Source organism: Podarcis bocagei (assembly GCF_964188305.1).
Source record: "Podarcis bocagei genome assembly, chromosome: 1".
Taxonomy (NCBI): domain Eukaryota; kingdom Metazoa; phylum Chordata; class Lepidosauria; order Squamata; family Lacertidae; genus Podarcis; species Podarcis bocagei.
The window spans coordinates 118,340,836-118,358,945 of NC_138125.1; the positions used below are offsets into that span (position 1 = coordinate 118,340,836).

General features: G+C 43.4%; 1 protein-coding gene across 8 annotated transcripts in view; it reads left to right on the forward strand.

Moving 5' to 3' along the window:
• PDE11A (phosphodiesterase 11A) overlaps positions 1-17,862 on the forward strand; it is a 155,536-nt gene extending 137,674 nt beyond the window's left edge. For 7 of the 8 annotated variants that reach the window (XM_081209310.1, XM_081209314.1, XM_081209317.1 and 4 more), the window contains one exon: positions 13,965-17,862. In XM_081209310.1, the coding sequence (XP_081065436.1) occupies positions 13,965-14,141 (177 nt within the window). In that variant the 3' untranslated portion in view covers positions 14,142-17,862. The remainder of the gene's footprint in view (positions 1-13,964) is intronic. The other variant, XM_081209313.1, reaches the window with a different exon arrangement.
• The last annotated feature ends 248 nt before the right edge of the window (positions 17,863-18,110 follow it).

The window sequence follows — 18,110 nt, forward strand, 5'->3', positions numbered from 1 at the left end:
GCTGCTGCAGAGGTGGGAGGCTGGCTGGCCCTGCCTCTCTGCAGAAGGGAGAAGGGAGATGTTATGTAACAGCTTTGCAGGAGGTTTCAATCTTTCGATCTTCATGAGGTCTGTCATGGGCTCGCTCATTCCACAGGGCAGGAAAAGAAGCCGAAGCATTTCTAATGTAGTAAAATAAATGTGTGCCTATGAGGCCCAAATCTTTATCCTCTGTCAGTAAGGAAGAGAAATAAAATAGCCAAGTAACATGGGCCTAGCTAGGATTTATTGGTGGGGGGGGGGGGCAAACATTATGTTGGGTGGGGCAGAACTAAGTTATCTGTGACGCAATTGGTCAGTTAGTTAGTTAAGTATTTTTATTTATTTACTTGATTTAGGGGAGGCAGCTGCCCTCACCTGCCCACACCCTGGCTATGCTCACGCCAAGTAACCCACCCACCCACCCCAATCTCCCTCGTCTGCACATTCAATGCTTTAAAGACCTTTTGTTTTAGCTCTAGTCCAAAGGTTTCAGGGTTTGGGTACTTCGTTTGTTCAGAATTAGAGAGTTGCTGCTGAAACTTGGTGACTATCTCAGACAGTTCTCAACAGGGGCGTCTTACCCATAGAGGCTAGTGGCACCAGGGCGCCAAGTTCTGGAGGGCGCTAGAGAAGAGGCGAAGGCTGGACGTGGCACCTCCTGGCATCAGCTTGCCGCCATGCCGCGCCAAAGCAGCACCGTGCCCAGAGCCTCCGTCTGCCGTGGCCACCGCAGCACGAAGTGGCCAGCTGAGCCGGGAGGTGCCACATCCAGCCTCCAGCCACTCCCTGCCTCCTCCAGACCCACCAGCAGCGCCGTCCTCCCTAAAAAAACTCTGGGAAACCGGGGGGGGGAGCGCCGGAGGGAGCTTTGCACCACGGTGTCGGATATGCTTAAGACGGCCCTGGTTCTCAAATGCATCACAGAAGAGCTACTGTTTAAAGCAGGAAACACAAAGCCCCCACTGCAGGCACCCATTTATATGCATAATGTGACTCTCGGACATGTTTGGTGTGGATGGCAGACACACACAGAGAGATTTTTCAGTGGTTCCTATGGAAGTCCTTCACTATTAAGATGCTCCCCATGCAGACCCTCACTGCACCCTGTTGACTTGATGTTCAGCTGACTTGGCTTTATAACGTATGGCTCATCCTTATAAGTTTAATACAGTTATAATTGGTAGCTTCAGATCAAAATACAATTAGGCACTGAATGAAATTGTAATAAGCATATTGTTTAAAATGGATGTCACATTTTAGATAAATTCAGGAAGAAGTTAGGAGGGGGGGAAATTAGGAACTGGTCATTTAAGAAAACCATTGTCTATTAAACCAGAAGAACTGAAGAGCCAGAAGAGCCAGAATTTGTAAGCAGGACGGCAAGAAAAGCATCTCAGGAGGGTTGTGTGAGAGGGCTGAATAGGAACACTAAGAGCATCACTTAGCTCTAAACTTGCAGGAGTTATCTGGGCAACAGAGGCACAACTGAATTCCTAACTCTCTTCCCCCACGGCCTTTGATTCATGCTGCACAACTGTTAAGCCGTTGCTCAGCTTTTCCCTTTCTTTCTTTCTTTCTTTCTTTCTTTCTTTCTTTCTTGCCTGCCTTCTCTCTCTCCTCGCCTCTTCCTTCTCTCTCTCTCTCTCTCTCTCTCTCTCTCTCTCCCCCCCCCCTTCTTTTTTCCATTGTCAGAACTTGAAGTTAATGCCATACCAGCCTTAGGGGTAAACAGAGAACTAGATGTCACAGTCTCACACTGAGTGAGATGCTCTCTGGAATATAAAGCTGAGTCTTAATTTCCAGGGCAGCCATTGCATCAATGATGCATAGAGGCACTGTAAATCCCATTTATGCATGGTTAAGAAGCCTAAGTTAGGACATCATGATCTAGACATCTCCATTTCTGGGATTCTTCCTTCCTCCACACAAATCCTGCTTTTAATGGTAATAACTTGTCTAAACACAGAATGTAATAGATATGGTAGCATAGCATGTTGTGCTTTTGCAAAATCTGGGCTCCTTCTTTCTTTTCCTCCCTCTCTCCCATTTGCAGATAAATGCTTGGATACGTACGTGCCTGCTGACAGTATAAAGGCATTTACTGTCAGAGAACAGCTTTCTCTGCTTTCTGGCGCCATTCCTTCCTTAGTTTCTAGAGTGCTTATTATCTATTATGCCTTATCTTTGACACTATTAGTGATACCACATATTACAACAAATGTAGTAAGGCCACACACAAAATATTATGATAGATTTTGTGTGTGTGTGTTTAAAAATGTTACTAGCAGCTGTGGGGAAACCTGAGCACCATAGGGACCACAGAAGGCAGACAGGGAGAGTTTAATTATTTTCCTGCTGCCATGGTCCTGGTGAACAACTTCTCCAGCTGCTATTTGCATCAGAAAGGAAGCTCCCATTGGTGCTGCCATTAGTTCAAAGTAGCAGCTTGAGGGGAGATTTACATCAGAACCATAGCAAGGGAAGGGTTGGGGTTGGACTACAGCTCCCATCATCCCTGCTCATGCATGGGCAGGGATGATGGGAGTTGTAGTTCAACAACATATGGGGACCCAAGATAGGGGAAGGCCAGGTTAAACCATGCCCCCCCACAGTCCCAGTGCTGCTCAAGCTTGCTCACAGTCACTATTAAAAACAAGCAAACATGCATTCAAAGTACAGTGAGACACGTGCAACTAAGGAGTTCCATAAGTGGGAGCCAGTGCAAAGGCTCCTGCTAGCAGAACGGGGCTTCCCCCACTGCACTCCCCCAAAATCATGCCAGTCTGTTTGTCTGTGTTCTTCCTCTCTCTAATCCATTGTAAAACTTACCTCAAATCCTGATGTCATCCCGGCATATTTTGCTTGACTGATGATGCACAATCTGATGATTCCAGCTACATGTTGTAAAGTAGCACAATGGTATAGGGATGTATGGTTCTTTTTAAAAAGTAGTTGTTCACCTACACACATTACTTTATTATTTTATACATTACTTGATTAGTTGTTGTTCCTAATCCTGCATTGTTCCTGGCCAGCCTCTCTTTTCTCATACCCTTTTTTTTTTTTTTTGCAGAAATACAAATCTGGGATATATTTCTGCTACATACTGCTTTCAGAATGTGTTGTCCTTTAAAAACAAATGACTAGGACAAAGCAGTAGATTTAGGCACACTTGCTTGGAAACAAATCCATTGAATTAAGTTGAACTTACTTCTGACTAGTAACTATGCTTAAGATCAGGGGTCAGCAAACTAAGGCCTGCAGGCCAGATCAGGCCCAATTGCCCTCTGGATCCTGCCCGCAAACGGTTCTGCAATCGGTGCGATCGCCATTTTTCCCCAATTGCTTTTTGGGTGCCATTTTTTGCAATTTTTTCTTCCTCCCTCCCTCTTCCTGGCTTCTCCTTGCCCTGCGGAGGAAGGGGATTGGGCTTTGATAGGAATCCTCACCGGCCTCCCCTCATGGCCGTGCTGTGGGCTGGAGCTTGGCACGCCTAATGGCCCTGCACCTCCCACCCGGGAAAGCTGTCCCAAAAAGGAGAGGTACCACCACAGGCAGAGCGGTGGAGGGAGGTAGGCAGGGGGAGGGGAGGGGAGGGGCTGGGGGAAAGAGAGAAGCCCCCTCTGCCACATGCACAGTCTGGCCCGCCACTAGGTCTGGGGGGGGTGAACCAGCCCCCTCCAAAAAAAGTCTGCTGACCCCTGCTTAAGATTGTGTTACACAAAACCAAGACAGCTAAAACTGAAATAATTTCTTGAAGGGTTAGCTATGCTAGTTTGTTGCAGTAATTATTTTACATATGTTGTCACTCAGGTTTTTTGCATTTAATTTTCCCTTTGCACTGCTTTCGTTTCCCCCCTCTACCTGTGTAGATATATACCTGCCATCTCAGAATAACACTACATGCATCTGATGAATTGAACTCAAGTCCATAAAATGTTATACCATAATAAATGTGTTAAGTCTTTAAGGTACAGTGGTGCCCCGCAAGACGAAAAACCCGCTAGACGAAAGGGTTTTCCGTTTTTCGATGCGCTTCGCAAGACGAATTTCTCTATGGGCTTGCTTCGCAAGACGAAAACGTCTTGCAAGTCTTGCGATTTTTTTCGCTTCCCCCCCTTTTTCTAAGCCGCTAAGCTGCTAATAGCCTTTTAGCCACTAAGCCTTTAATAGCCGCTAAACCGCTAATAGCGCTAATCCGCTAAGCCGCTAATAGGGTTGCTTCGCAAGATGAAAAAACCGCTAGGCGAAGAGACTTGCGGAACGGATTATTTTCGTCTTGCAAGGCACCACTGTGCCACAAAACTCTTCGCAGTTTGTGAAATAACATCAGTTAGCAGTCCTATTTGTGCAAGTCACTTAGCAAACAAATATGGTTTCAAATTCATCATTTGGTAACAAGGATTTTCTTACAGAACTGCAAAATGCATGCCGCTGGAAGAGAAGCATTAATTTCAATGTGCTCCAGTATGTTACAGTTCAAAACGTCACACCTGGAATATACGTGGAAACTATAGTCCCTATACTTAAATAGTTTATTCTCAGCTTGTTTTTTCTTGCCGTTACCTTCATTTGCTAAAAAGTCTTTGCTTTTTTCTGTTGGATAGGATCAGCTCCTGCTTTGTAAGACTTTGGAGGAAATGTGTGCATTGTTTTTATGCTTAAAGCGATGAGTGTCTAAAATGTGGATATTTGTGTGTCTTTGTGATCTGCTTTGAACATAAAGTTGACTAGATAGAAGATGCCAGATTAGTGCAGTAAGGAAAGGGCCAAACCAGTCACTCAGTGATCAATCCAAGTCTGAGAACCTGGGTTATTGCCAAACAGCTGCAAAGCAACAGGGAAGGCCACAGCATGCAGAGGGCAAGTGGGTGGAAGTGGTGCTTAGCTTAACCTTCCTCGCTCTCTGTTTCTTTCCTCTACAACTTTGTGCCCAGTCAGTTGTTCCTGTGATGAGGTAAGCATACGTTGAACCCAAAATGTGGCAAGAATTGCAGTGGTGGTGGTAGGTTTGCAGGAGGAAAGGAGCAAGCAGAAAGAAGAGGATTAAGCCCCTTGTCCAAACCCATTGCTTCTCTGCAGCAAATCAAGTGTGTCGCCCCATCACTGCACCTGTTTGGCCCAAAACGACACAAATCAAAGCAGTCTGTTTGTTTGCACATAGTCAAAGGGGCATCTTTATAGCTGTTTTGATTTTCTCTACAATTCAGTTATAACGAAGTGCTTCACACACAAGGGACAGCAGTCTTCTTATGAGAAATAGAAGATAACAAAAGAGGCTAAAAAGAATCCCAACCTATTACCATTCTGCGTTGTTAAGCAGAGACGGCAACCCCATGAGATGGAAGGATACAGAGGTCAGAGGCCAAGCTCTCTGGCCCTGTCTGAGTAAGAATGCGAGCAGGATGTGTTTTTGTGGGAGACATCCAGAGCATCTTTGCTTCTGTAAGTGCTCTGTTCTCTTTTTGGAATTCCAGATGGGATGTTCCTTTCAAGGATTTGAAAGAGCCTTCTTAAATCCCTGTGAATGCAGTACAAAGGGTAGAGGAATTGACATTGCTTCATCTCAACCCTCCAGGGTCAGGTTGCATTTGTCACTATATGTCTTCTCAGTGCTTCGTACATCATAACACAGAAGGAAAATGAAAGTCCTCGGAAGCATTCTTTATCAAATACGATACACTAGGAACACTAACAAAAGGGCATGCATAATGACCTCAGCTGCTAGCAAAAACGTTTTGATGTCCTCTCTAGCTTGTCATCATTAAGCAATAGATTATGTGTGACCCTGTAATTAAATGACTCTGTTGGGTGATGCCAACGGAACACTGCAGTTGTAACAAGTCCTTTAATTTATTCACAATATGCTCAATGAAAAGCAAAATGCTTGGGGGTGGTAAATGTACTGCTGTGAACCAAACGGGCAGTAGGCAACATAGTGCAGCAAATACAGTTTGCTTTGGATGCTGATTGCACTTCTGTGCCCTCCACAATCACTTGTGCCAGTTGTTCAGAAGCTGGAGGAGCAGCATTCCTTAGCAAACAGGATGTGAAAGAGGCCTTTGCCGTAAGATACAAAGCTTAAGCATTACAAATGGAACTCTTGATAATCACTTTTCACATAACTTCATAAGCAGTTCCCACTGGCCTGGAAAATGCATGCACCTCCAGGAACTACGTGTGAACAGTGGCATCAAGATTTCTCTATCTCCTGGAAGTGACGCCAACTGAGATAGCGGGTGGAGCTCCAAAAAGAGGCAACCATGCCTGACCAGATCTGGGGCAACCTTGATTACTTTGAGATTTCTTTAATACCAATCGAAGCAAACCGTTTGAACTACCTCATATATGTCCCGAGAGGGTAACAGGGTTATAAGAGAAAGTTGGTTATGTTTCTCTGGTTGCCAGTGACATATGTAGTTGAACAGTGGATTTGAAAGTTGGTTTTGAATCTGGTGAACCTGATAGTTGATGAGACTATAAGTTTCCCACCCCAACCCCATGATGGATTTGTTTTGTTTCATTAAGGTCGATGTTCTTTTCTGTTTCCTGCTTGGCAGGGGGTTGGACTCGGTGGCCCTTGTGGTCTCTTCCAACTCTATGATTCTATGAGTCTATGATTCTATGATTCATCAGAGTGGAAATATTGCATGGCAGGTATGGGGCACAGGACGGAACTGCTGGATAATGACTTCAGCTCCGAAGCATAATACAGTCGTACCTTGGAAGTCGAACAGAATCCTTTCCGGGAGTCCGTTCAACTTCCAAAATGTTCGGAAACCAAAGCGTGGCTTCTGATTGGCTGCAGGAAGCTCCTGCAGCCAATTGGAAGCCGCAGAAGCCCATGTTGGACGTTCAGGTTCCAAAGAACATTCGCAAACCAGAACACTCACTTCCGGGTTTCGATGGTTCGGGAGTCAAGGCGTTTGAGATCCAAGGTTGGAATAATAGGTTGATGAAAGGGTGTAGCAGTTGGGATGTTTTCATTTAGTGAAAAGGCAAGTAAGAGGTAACAATTAGCTGAGCAATATGTAGAAATGAACTGAGAGGGAAAGGTGCCTATTTAGAACCTGAGGAGGCAGACTGAGAAGCTGGAAAATGTGTCTGAAAAGACGGCCAATGAAGTAAACCCTCCGTTTTAAAACAAAACAAAACTTGCATCAAATCTGAAAGAAGATTAATGGATAATTTAACAGCTACTCAGTTTTCAAGAAAGACAAAGAGCAAACTCTATTGCCTCAGAAAAGGGCTAGAAATGATGATGGATTGAATGCTTGCAGTAAGTGTTGAACAAACCGGAATCACAGCTTACATCTGGCTGGCAAATTCCCAGCTGAGGGTAAATCTAAAGAACTAACTAAGGAAAAGAGACTGATAGGGACTGAAGAGATTTTCAAAATCTGTTTAACAGCAAGGCAGCAAGTATTGATTGCTGTGTGGAAGAAATGCCAAAAGTAAATGGTTAGTCATCTCGTGTTTTGCCCAACTCTCTTTGGATATGGCAAATTGCAGGAGCAAACGGAAGCCTACAGTTACAATTCTCAGGCTACCTTTGCTAGAGCTACTTCCATAAGAATGGCTTAAGGATTGCTGCCTATTCATTAATCTGAAGCAGCCACTCTTTGCAGAAGAGATTATAGACCAGGTTCTCAATTTTAGTGAAGTTACTATGGAGCAACAAAAGATTTGACTCACAAACATGGCACCTCATGACCTGGGTACATATTTCAGTAGAAGCGCCCATCTTTGTGCTCTTCAGTGATTTAACTACAGTGGTGCCTCGCAAGACGAAATTAATCCGTTCCGCGAGTCTCTTCGTCTTGCGAAGCACGGCTATTAGCGGCTTAGCGGCTATTAACAGGTTAGCGGCTTAGCAGCTATTAGCGGCTTTAAGAAAAAGGAAACAAACTCACAAGAACTCGCAAGACGTTTCGTCTTGCGAAGCAAGCCCATAGGGAAATTCGTCTTGCGGAACGACTCAAAAAACGGAAAACTCTTTCGTCTTGTGCGTTTTTCGTCTTGCGAGGCATTCGTCTTGCGAGGTACCACTGTATTCTAGCAACAGGAAATTTGCTTGCTTTAATTCTGGCACATTTTTGGATCTCATTCGCATAACCATTATAGGTAACCAGGTTCCTTTTTTCTCTTTTTCATAGTGATATAGGAGCATTTGCTCATTATTATTTTTTTGAGGAGTCTCCAACCTTCTTTTGTACTACATGCAGAGAGAGAGAGAGAGAGAGCGCTACAGAGCAAGAGGGGATAACCCTACACAGAACTTACATTTTTTGGTGGCAGCCCCAGATTTCTTGTAGCTTACTTCCATCCTTATAGTGGCCCTTAAAAAAAGGTCATAATTTATCTGAACTGAGAAAGTTCCAGGGTCCTTAGGAGGTGAAATGATCCCCCATATATTCTATAGAATAACCTAGTCAGCAAAACACATGCTGCAGTCCAGTTTTGACTCTATTAACCTCTGCAGGAGTTTCACATGCTCACACCTTTTGTCCCCTTTGAGTTCCTCTAGTCACCAGGATCTCTTTCAACTGCCTCAGTAAAAATGATTAATTAGAACCCAGTGGGTTACTGAGCAGTGTGACTGTGGTGGCTTGTAGCTTTCTGATATTCTGCTCAGTAATAAAAGAGAATTTATATGTTCTTATTGCACATACACACTTTACAAGTGTTAGATCTGCAGAAAGACGACTGTGTGCTGTTATCTTGTCAAAGCTCATGAATTAAACAGGCGAGTCAGAGCTGGTCAATATTTGGATGGGAGCCCTGAAGAAAAATCTACATTGCAGCAGAAAGTTCTGCTTGTAATTCTCTGGGTGACACACTGTTCTCTGAACCAGTTTGGAACTGGTTTTAGGGGGCAAGGAGAGATGCTTGATTTATAAAGCTCTTAAGTTACAGGTGTCTAACATCGTTGGGTAAAATAGCTCTTAAATTGCAGGATGTAATACTTCATTCTGCATTAGTAAGATCTCATCTGGAATACTGTGTCCAGTTCTGAGTGCTATACATTTAAGCAGACAAATTGGAATGGGATCCAGAGGAGGCCAATGAAGATGGTCAGAAGTTTTGTAAACAAGTCCTATGATGACAGATTGAAGGGTGTACTTAACCTAGAGAAGACTGAGAAGGAACGTGATAACATCATTCAAATATCCGAAGGGCTTGCTACTTAGAACAGGGGGGAAACAAGCTCATTTACAGCATATGATTTCCCCTCAAAGAATCTTAAGGGTTCTATTTTGTTAAAAGATGTTGGGAATAGGAACTCTTGTGAGGTGTAAGCTACAATTCCCAGGATTATTTGAGGGGGAGTCATGTGCTGTGCTTTAAAAGTACGATGCACACAGATTTCCCCTCTGCTACCTCAGAAGAAGGTAGGACTAGATGGGCTTAAGTTGCAGGAGGGAATGTTTTGGTTGAGCACCAGGAAAAACTGTTTCACAGTAAGAGCAGTTCAGAAATGGAACCAGTTGTTTAGGTGGTATTGGCCTGTCTCTCATTGGACATTTTCAAGCAGAGGCTGGTCAGACATCTATTAGGGATGCTCTAGCTCTGAGTTTTCTGAAGTGGGCAGGGAGTACAAATAAAGGTAAAGGGACCCCTGACCATTGGGTCCAGTTGTGACTGACTCTGGGGTTGTGGCACTCATCTGGCTCTATAGGTCGAGGGAGCCGGCATTTGTCCACATACAGCTTCCGGGTCATGTGGCCAGCATGACTAAGCCGCTTCTGGCGAACCAGAGCAGCGCACGAAAACGCCGTTTACCTTCCCGCCGGAGCAGTACCTATTTATCTACTTGCACTTTGACGTGCTTTTGAACTGCTAGGTTGGCAGGAGTGCAAGTCAATGGCTTTAAGGGACAACCCCCCAGAACAGCACACAGGTGGGAGAGAAGAGGGGAATTGTTCTATCTGGCAAGCTGCAATGCTTACACAGACACAATGTTCGTACTAGCGCAATGCTGAATTCCATCCATGGTCTGTATTTGACCTATGATTCTAAATGTTGCTTTTGATACAAATGACAGATCTCCCAGTGGCCACTGCCTCCCCTCAGGGATGGAGAAATGTGAAAGCCCAAATAATTCCCCGACCAAGTTAACAGCTTGGACCCACGAGAATTATGTTCAAGTCCCATCTTTGTCAGGGATGACAACCTAGAGAAAATATATATAATATTTATTATATTATATGACATTGTGACCCACTTCACAGAATTGCAAGGGCAAGCACAGGGCTTTGTAAAATAGTTTGCAAATGAACACTGCAAATATAAGAACGTGTATGGTTTTGAGAACAAGAGGTATGAATTTATACATAAGGCAGAAATTGACTGGCAGTAGGCTCCAATCAAAATAAAGTACTACTTTATGTGCCTGATTTGTGGAATTGGCTTGACAATGTGTAGTAATGGCCGCCGATGGGATGGCATTAAAAGGGAATTAGACAAATGCATGAAGGATATGTCTATCAGCAGCCATGATAGTTATGCCTCTGAATCCCTGTTGCCAGGGAACAAGAATGAGGGAGTACTGAATAGCTCAGTGGTAGAGCACATGATTTGTATGTAAAAGGTTCCCATTTAAGTCCCTGGATTCTACAGGTAGGGGCTGGAAAAGCTCCTGTCTGAAACTCTGGTAAGCCACTCCCCATCAGTGTATGAAGACAGTACAGTGGTACCTCGCAGGATGAAAGAGTTTTTCGTTTTTTTAGTTGCTTCGCAAGACGAATTTCCCTATGGGCTTGCTTCGCAAGACGAAAACGTCTTGCAAGTTTGTTTCCTTTTTCTTAAAACCGCTTGAAGAGGTGCAGTTGCGACTTGACCGTGCTTCGCAAGACGAAAAAACTCGCAGAACGAATTAATTTCGTCTTGCGAGGCACCACTGTACTAAGCTAGATGAACCTATGAGCTGATTCAGTATAACCCAGGTTCCTGGGAGAGTGTTGACTCCTTGCCCTGCTTGTGGGCTCTCCAGAAGCATATACCTTAGGATCAGGGTGGTGGACCAGCTTTAGCCTGATTCACCATAACATTTTTGTCACCTTATGCTTCCTGAGATGGCCCAGGAATGAGGTTCTCATGACCCGTGGGCTGTATTAGCTTCCTCAGGATCCTGCTTCCAAGAGTAGCTTCCCAAATACGTTTCGGATTCATGACCCTAAAGACTGTATGACTGTATCATGTCCCCAGTTCATGCTTCACAGTTGTCCACATGAGTCCATACCCAATAGACATCCAGACTGCTTTTAAATGCATAGTGTGAACCAGCCCACAATGGTTCCATTTTATTGAAGAGCTATAACCATTCATAATATCAAAGGAAGTTTCACCCGTGAATTTTTTTAATGAACTACCAACCAAATAGAAAGTATGACTATTTCAATGAAATTCCCCAGTTTTCTCTTCAATACACGCTTTTGTACAAAAACTGCATTACAGTGGTGCCCCGCAAGACGAATGCCTCGCAAGACGGAAAACCCGCTAGACGAAAGGGTTTTCCGTTTTTGAGCTGCTTCGCAAGACGATTTTCCCTATGGGCTTGCTTTGCAAGACGAAAACGTCTTGCGAGTGTTCCGATTTTTTTTCGCTCCCCCCCTTTTTCTAAGCCGCTAAGGCGCTAATAGCCTTTTAGCCGTTAATCCGCTAAGCCTTTAATAGCCGCTAAACCGCTAATAGCGCTAAGCCGCTAATAGGGTTGCTTCGCAAGACGAAAAAACCGCTAGACGAAGAGACTCGCAGAACGGATTAATTTCGTCTTGCGAGGCACCACTGTACCTGTAATGACTTGCCCTGATATTTACATGTGTTGATTACTGGCTGCAGTCAGGAAAAATATTTATTTTCCAATGGTAGCTGTTCACTGTCTGTGTAAAAGATCCTCAGTATGACTTTACTTCTCCAGTATCATCCAGCAACGGTTAGATTTTGGAGACCAAGCCAGACTCAAACTTGTCACATTTTTGTTAGAGTAGGAGTTGGGTAACAACTTTGAACTATCAGAATCCTTAAGGGAACGAATTAAGAGAGAAACAGTCTGCACAAAGCCAGCACTAAGCAACTGGCATTCAACAAAATGGCACACGATGCATAGAACAAAGAGCTGAAGGTACAGAGTCTCAGTTGTACTGAAGCCAAAAGATCTGAGCAGCTCAGGAATAAATTGGCGGATTGATTCAGATACGGACAGGTGCTAAGAAAGTTATTTAGTAAATGTTCAAGGAATCTGCAGGGAGGGAAGAGAAATGTGTTGCTTTTGAGATAATTTCCCAGAAGCTTCATAAAAGAAAATTGATTACAAGGATTTAATAAGTAAAAGAGAGCCAAAATATATAGTAATCAAATGAGTTTTTAATTACATCTCAGGCAGATATAAAATCCAAATAGTGTACTTTGTATCCAGAAAGTCTGAGAGTAATGCTTTGGTGGCTGAATTATTTTTAAAAGGCTAATTTCCATAGGAATTATAGTAGTCTGTTTAATTAAAAGAGTGAATCTGTGTCCCAAAGCCAAAGTGTATTAAAATGTACAAATAGGGCTTAAATATCAAAGCAGCCTCTGAAGAAAGGCATTTTATACCTTATACATAAAATCTAGCCTTCAGAGTTTTTCTAGTCCAAATGTCACCTGATTAATGTGCATAACAAACGATGGTATTTTTAATTACACTATATATTTTATCACTATTCTATAGAATTAATTGCCTATACTTTACTTATGACTGAAAAATCAAAGACCATGGAAATATCCCCTTCAATTTATTTTACTCAATTTTAATAACCCTAAGGCAATAAGGAAGAGCATTTGAGGCTGGCAAGTGTCCTCATCCTTGTTAGCTAATCTGAACACCTGAGTTGCTAGGCTCTTTTAATATACATAAAAATGTACTATATGTATGAATGATAGAAGGCATGGTCATAATCAGTTTATGAATGTATGTATGCTTTTTCCACAGATACATTTGTGCTCAAGGTGGTTTACTTTACTTGCATGATTTTAACTTGCTTTCCAGAAGAGCACATTACCGGCCCCCTTTTCTTCCAAGGATCCCATAGAGTAGGAGTGGAGAACCTCAGGACCAGCAGAAGAATGCAGCCAGGCTACTCTTTGCAACCCTTGGGCCCCTCCTTGAGCCACATCTTCACCCACCTCTAGTGCTTGAACTGAGATAATGTCTGTTGCTTGTCTGGATGAAGGGGGGGGGGGTGTGTGATTGCATTTTACTTTGTGGACCCAGGCTTGCTAAACCAGAAGTGAGGAATCTGTGGTCCTCCTTATGGTGCTGGAGTCCAAATCCCATCATCCTTGGTCTTTGGCGATATGACTAAAGGGAATGGGAATTGGGAGACCAACAGCATTTGTAGGGCCAGAGATTCCCTGCTCCTGCATTAAAAGTTGTATTCTAGAATAGTAAAGGTAAAGGGACCCCTGACCATTAGGTCCAGTCGTGAACGACTCTGGGGTTGCGGTGCTCATCTTGCTTTACTGGCCGAGGGAGTCGGCGTACAGCTTCCGGGTTATGTGGCCAGCATGACTAAGCTGCTTCTGGCGGACCAGAGCAGCACATGGAAACGCCGTTTACCTTCCCACCGGAGCGGTACCTATTTATCTACTTGCACTTTGACGTGCTTTTGAACTGCCAGGTTGGCAGGAGCAGGGACCGAGCAACGGGAGCTCACCCCATCATGGGGATTCGAACCGCCGACCTTCCTCTGTGGTTTAACCCACAGCGCCACCCGCGTCCCTATTCTAGAACAGTACATATCAGCAAAAAGACGCCATGTCTCATAAAATGTTCCAGAAGTGAACCTATCTCACAGAGCTCCAGGGAATACTGAACTGAGCAAAGATTCTATATTTTCAGTGGACTGAAATGAGCATCTATTAACCCAGTGATTTGTGACTCCTATTCTTCTGCTTCCTCCCAGGCTTTGGTGAAAGTGAACGGGAAACTGAAGCCTATGATGGATTCGGTAGTGGCCAATAGAAATAGGTGGGAGGAGCTGCACCAAAAAAGACTGCATTCCCAGGCAACCAGCACCACCACCACGTCCTCACCGTCCTCTTCCTCCACCTTTGCCATGTCTCGGGGGGTCATAAATTAAGTCGGCACATGTTTTCCTGCTGCTAGGATAGGAGGTGTCTGAAAGGCTTGTTTAAAGCTTAGTTGTGTCATTTTAAAACAAACAAAACAAATCCTTTGTCACGAACATGCTTAATTCAGATGAAAACAACCCGGCTGGTTTAGGCCTTTTTTTCTCCTGGAATTTCACTTGGTCTGAAGGGAGGATCTGCAATTCTGTTGGTATCTGCAGCGACATGAGCAGCTTGGTGCAGCCTGCTTTCGGTCAGCTTATTTTAAGCTGCTGTTTTGAAAGATGGCAAACATGGTCATAAAGGACTGGCGTAAATGAAGCTTACAGCTTAGTTTAATTAAGAGAGAGCATGGCTGAAATTTTGTAAAAATGACAGGCATCTACAAGGGGCTCAGGGGGGTGGGGCGGGAGAGAATAGTTTGTAATAATAACTTGGGTTTGCACTAATTTTGCATTTACTGATATGAACCAGTTATTACCTGCACTTCTCATAGTTATCCTTTTTATTGTGCTTGAATGTTCAGAGAAGCCTGCATTGTATTTATTCTACAGGAGGGGTTTTTGGTTGTGTGTGCTTTTTTTACAACAAAGCTCCAAATGATTGATCAGGGTTTTTAGAACTGCCTGTCTTTGCTCTGTTGAAGAGGAGATATGAACTCCATTACATTCAAAAACACCAACCTGTTCTGGCTTCCTTAAGACTTTCGTACTAGCAATGCAATTTGAATTGTTCTGCAGGCAGAAGCTTCTATAAAGGTAAATATTCTGCATGGTAATTTGGGTTCCTTTAGAATTTTGTTTTAAACATTTTTAAAGCTGCTTTGCGCCCTAAGAAAAAAACCAATGGTATTTCATGAAAATTACATAATAAAAATGAAATCTGTTGCCTTCTGGTAGAGAATTTGCACTATACGGTATGAACATGGCTTTCTAGTATATTTTCTGAATCACATTAACTTTGACTATTACTGTTAAAGATTGGTATGACACTGGAGTATGTCACAAATGGAGCAATGACTACCTCTGCTTTTTTTCTGGCCAGGTTGGTTTTAGTTTTTTTAACAATAACATGTTGGCCTAATCCATTATTGCAGCCAACCGAAATCAAGTCAAAAATTGCATGTACTGAGGATACAGTGAACGTTTTGCATATTGTGTGAAATCAGTGTGATTCATGTTTAATACCGAAATATATCAGTGGAGTTGCCTGCACTGGAAATGAATGCTCTTTTATTTAAGCACATCATATTTAGCAAAATTTCAGTACTGCTGGAATGGCATTGCTGCTCCTGAATGACATCCTCTTCCCTAGTTAGCATTCGAATTACATGGTCTGTTCAGGTTCATTTCATACAACCAGTTACACGTGTTGGCCTGGATGTATCAGCAAGCAACGCTCACCACATGGAGAATGCAATTGCTTCACCAAACGACCAGACCCCAACTCTTAATTATGTGAGCTGGGTGTTCACTGAAGAGACCAGGTAGCTTTACCTCTGCATCTTCCACGCTGCATACAAAGCCACACAACTCACATTCTTAGCATGCCAGCTTGGACCTCTGAATTGACAGGATTACTGATGGCTACCTGGGATTTTCGTACAGAATGGTGGCTGCCTGTACTTTCTGTTGTTATCACCTTCCCAAGGTGGTAGTACACATGGCACTGTCTTAAGTACTCAGAAGTATAGATTTTTGTAAAAGGGGGAGGGGGGTTCGGAAGGAACCAAACCACTTGACAAGAACCTGTTTCCAGGATTTCCGGAATGGGGGATGGAGAGGACAGTGGGGGAAGCAGAAACGAAAATGCACAGGTAGACTGTCAGGCTGTTAATTAAGTCTTTGGCCACCACAGCAGCTGAGACACAAGTGCCAGCTGAACACAGAACAAAAAAAAAGGAATGGGAATCGGCAGACGAGAGAGAAATTACCTCTCTTTCTGCTCCCCATTTCCCCTTTTCAATCTTCTTAACAGTAAGCATCCTGGAGGAAGAGATGGGGGGCACCACGAAGTTAAACACCCACCCACCCCACACATGTTTCAGAAGAGCAAAGGAATGAGGATCCTTTTTCCTGTGCCCATGCATAATAGTAAATGCTCAGGTTTTGAGGCTGTCAACCCTCTCTAGAGCTATATAGCACAACAGGGGAAAGCTCCCCCACCAAGCCTTGAAACATCCACAGCCCTACTCAGCTTGAACTCTCCTTACATAGCAGGGAGCCGTGCATCTTTGTGTGTTCTCTGCACTAAGACACACTGCACTTGCTGTCATTGAGGGCCAGTCCAGCCAGTGTAGAAAAGGTAGGAGGAGTTGCCCTAACTGCAAGTGTCCCCAGCTGCAGCATTCTACTTACCCATAGGAATGAATAGCAACCTTTCAGTTATATGGGAGAAAGGAAAGGGCTACTTATGTGAAGGACCTCTAATAACTTGGAACAGCTGCTGGATCAGATGGAGAAAACAGTATGGCCTATATTACTACAGGGCTCAGGTATCCCACTTCTTTTCTCTCTTCTTGGACCATACCCCTATAGTGCAGGCAGGACAGCTTTTTAGCCTCATGACATGCAACTGCCCAACTCTTAAGTCCCCACCCCGTCTTTCTAGGATGTTTACTAATGTATAAACCTTCAATCGTTTAGTCATGCTATACAATATTCTTCTTTCACCTGCCCCTTTCCCATCTCTCTGACACCTCCACATTCCGTTTATCCTTGAAGCTGGGGTTTAAATTTGGGCAATCATAGAAATAATAATAATTTAGGGGGGGATAGTTATATGTAAGTCCAGCAAATCAAAGGGAAATGTACCAAGGCAGTTTCCCTAATGTCACAGCAGTTGCATATAAGCACTTGTTGGGGTTTTTTTTTACAGTGGTGTCCTGGGTGAAAGGAAGAGTGTTCACCCTCTTCCAATGCAGAATACAGCAGAACGTTCACGGCTGTATTGTGCAGCTGCAGAGGGTTTTGTGTGTATGCAGATAGAGCTTGTTGGCTGTATTATATAGGTATGTTGGTTTCAAATTGTCGCTAACTACAGTAAGCATCAAATGCAGACATGTCTGGTTTCTCAGTTGAATAGAGGTGCTATAGCCTTTACTCAATGAAACGTAGTTTCTGTCTAGAAATCTTAGCAATCTGAATGCTGCAATATGAAACGTACTGCTTGTTCTCTGTCAGTGTCTTCTGAATGCATGCCAATCTGTATTAAACATACTTCTTATATTAGGATTTCAGAATCTTAAAACCGCCTGACTTAAGAAAACAAGGTGCTATGTTCATCCACTTTTGAAGGGCCCGCAAACATTGTAGACGAATTGCATTGCAGAAACATCAGTGGGAATGAATCCTGAATTACGATGTTGCGGACACAGATTTAAGACTGGAGGGAGGAGCAGAGATTTGCCACATCCTGTATAGCACAAAGTTCACAAAAGAATTTTTGGAAATCTGTTTATATTACCAGATGATCTTCAAACCTTAATATTATTTTCTGTTTGTAATAATGTTTGAAGAATGAAATGAACAATGTTATTTTAACAAAAATGCAAAACAGCTAAATTCTTTTGCCAAAGAGCAGACAAGGAATGGGGAAATCCATGTTACTTGCTACAGAGATGAATACTTGCACTGTTTGAACTTGTTTTTGTTACCTCTCCACTACCTCCCCTCCCCTTTTCTTCCCCAATAATAAATAAAGAACTGGGACGGCATGCTTTAAACCACATAAGGCTTATTTATATAATATGTGCTTTATGGCAAAAACAGACACTGTGATTGACTTGGTCCTGCTGGCAGCTGCATAAAGCTTTCCTGAATTTTGATACCGCATATTGCTAAGTGTGACATAATTTATAGCACATAACCTACAGCTTCTTCCAAGGTTGAGTGTTCCCTCATTTCCTCTCCTTTTTATTGGCTTCAACACATTGTTGCCCCTGGCAACAGCAGTGGCAGTGACAGGAATGCAAAACCACT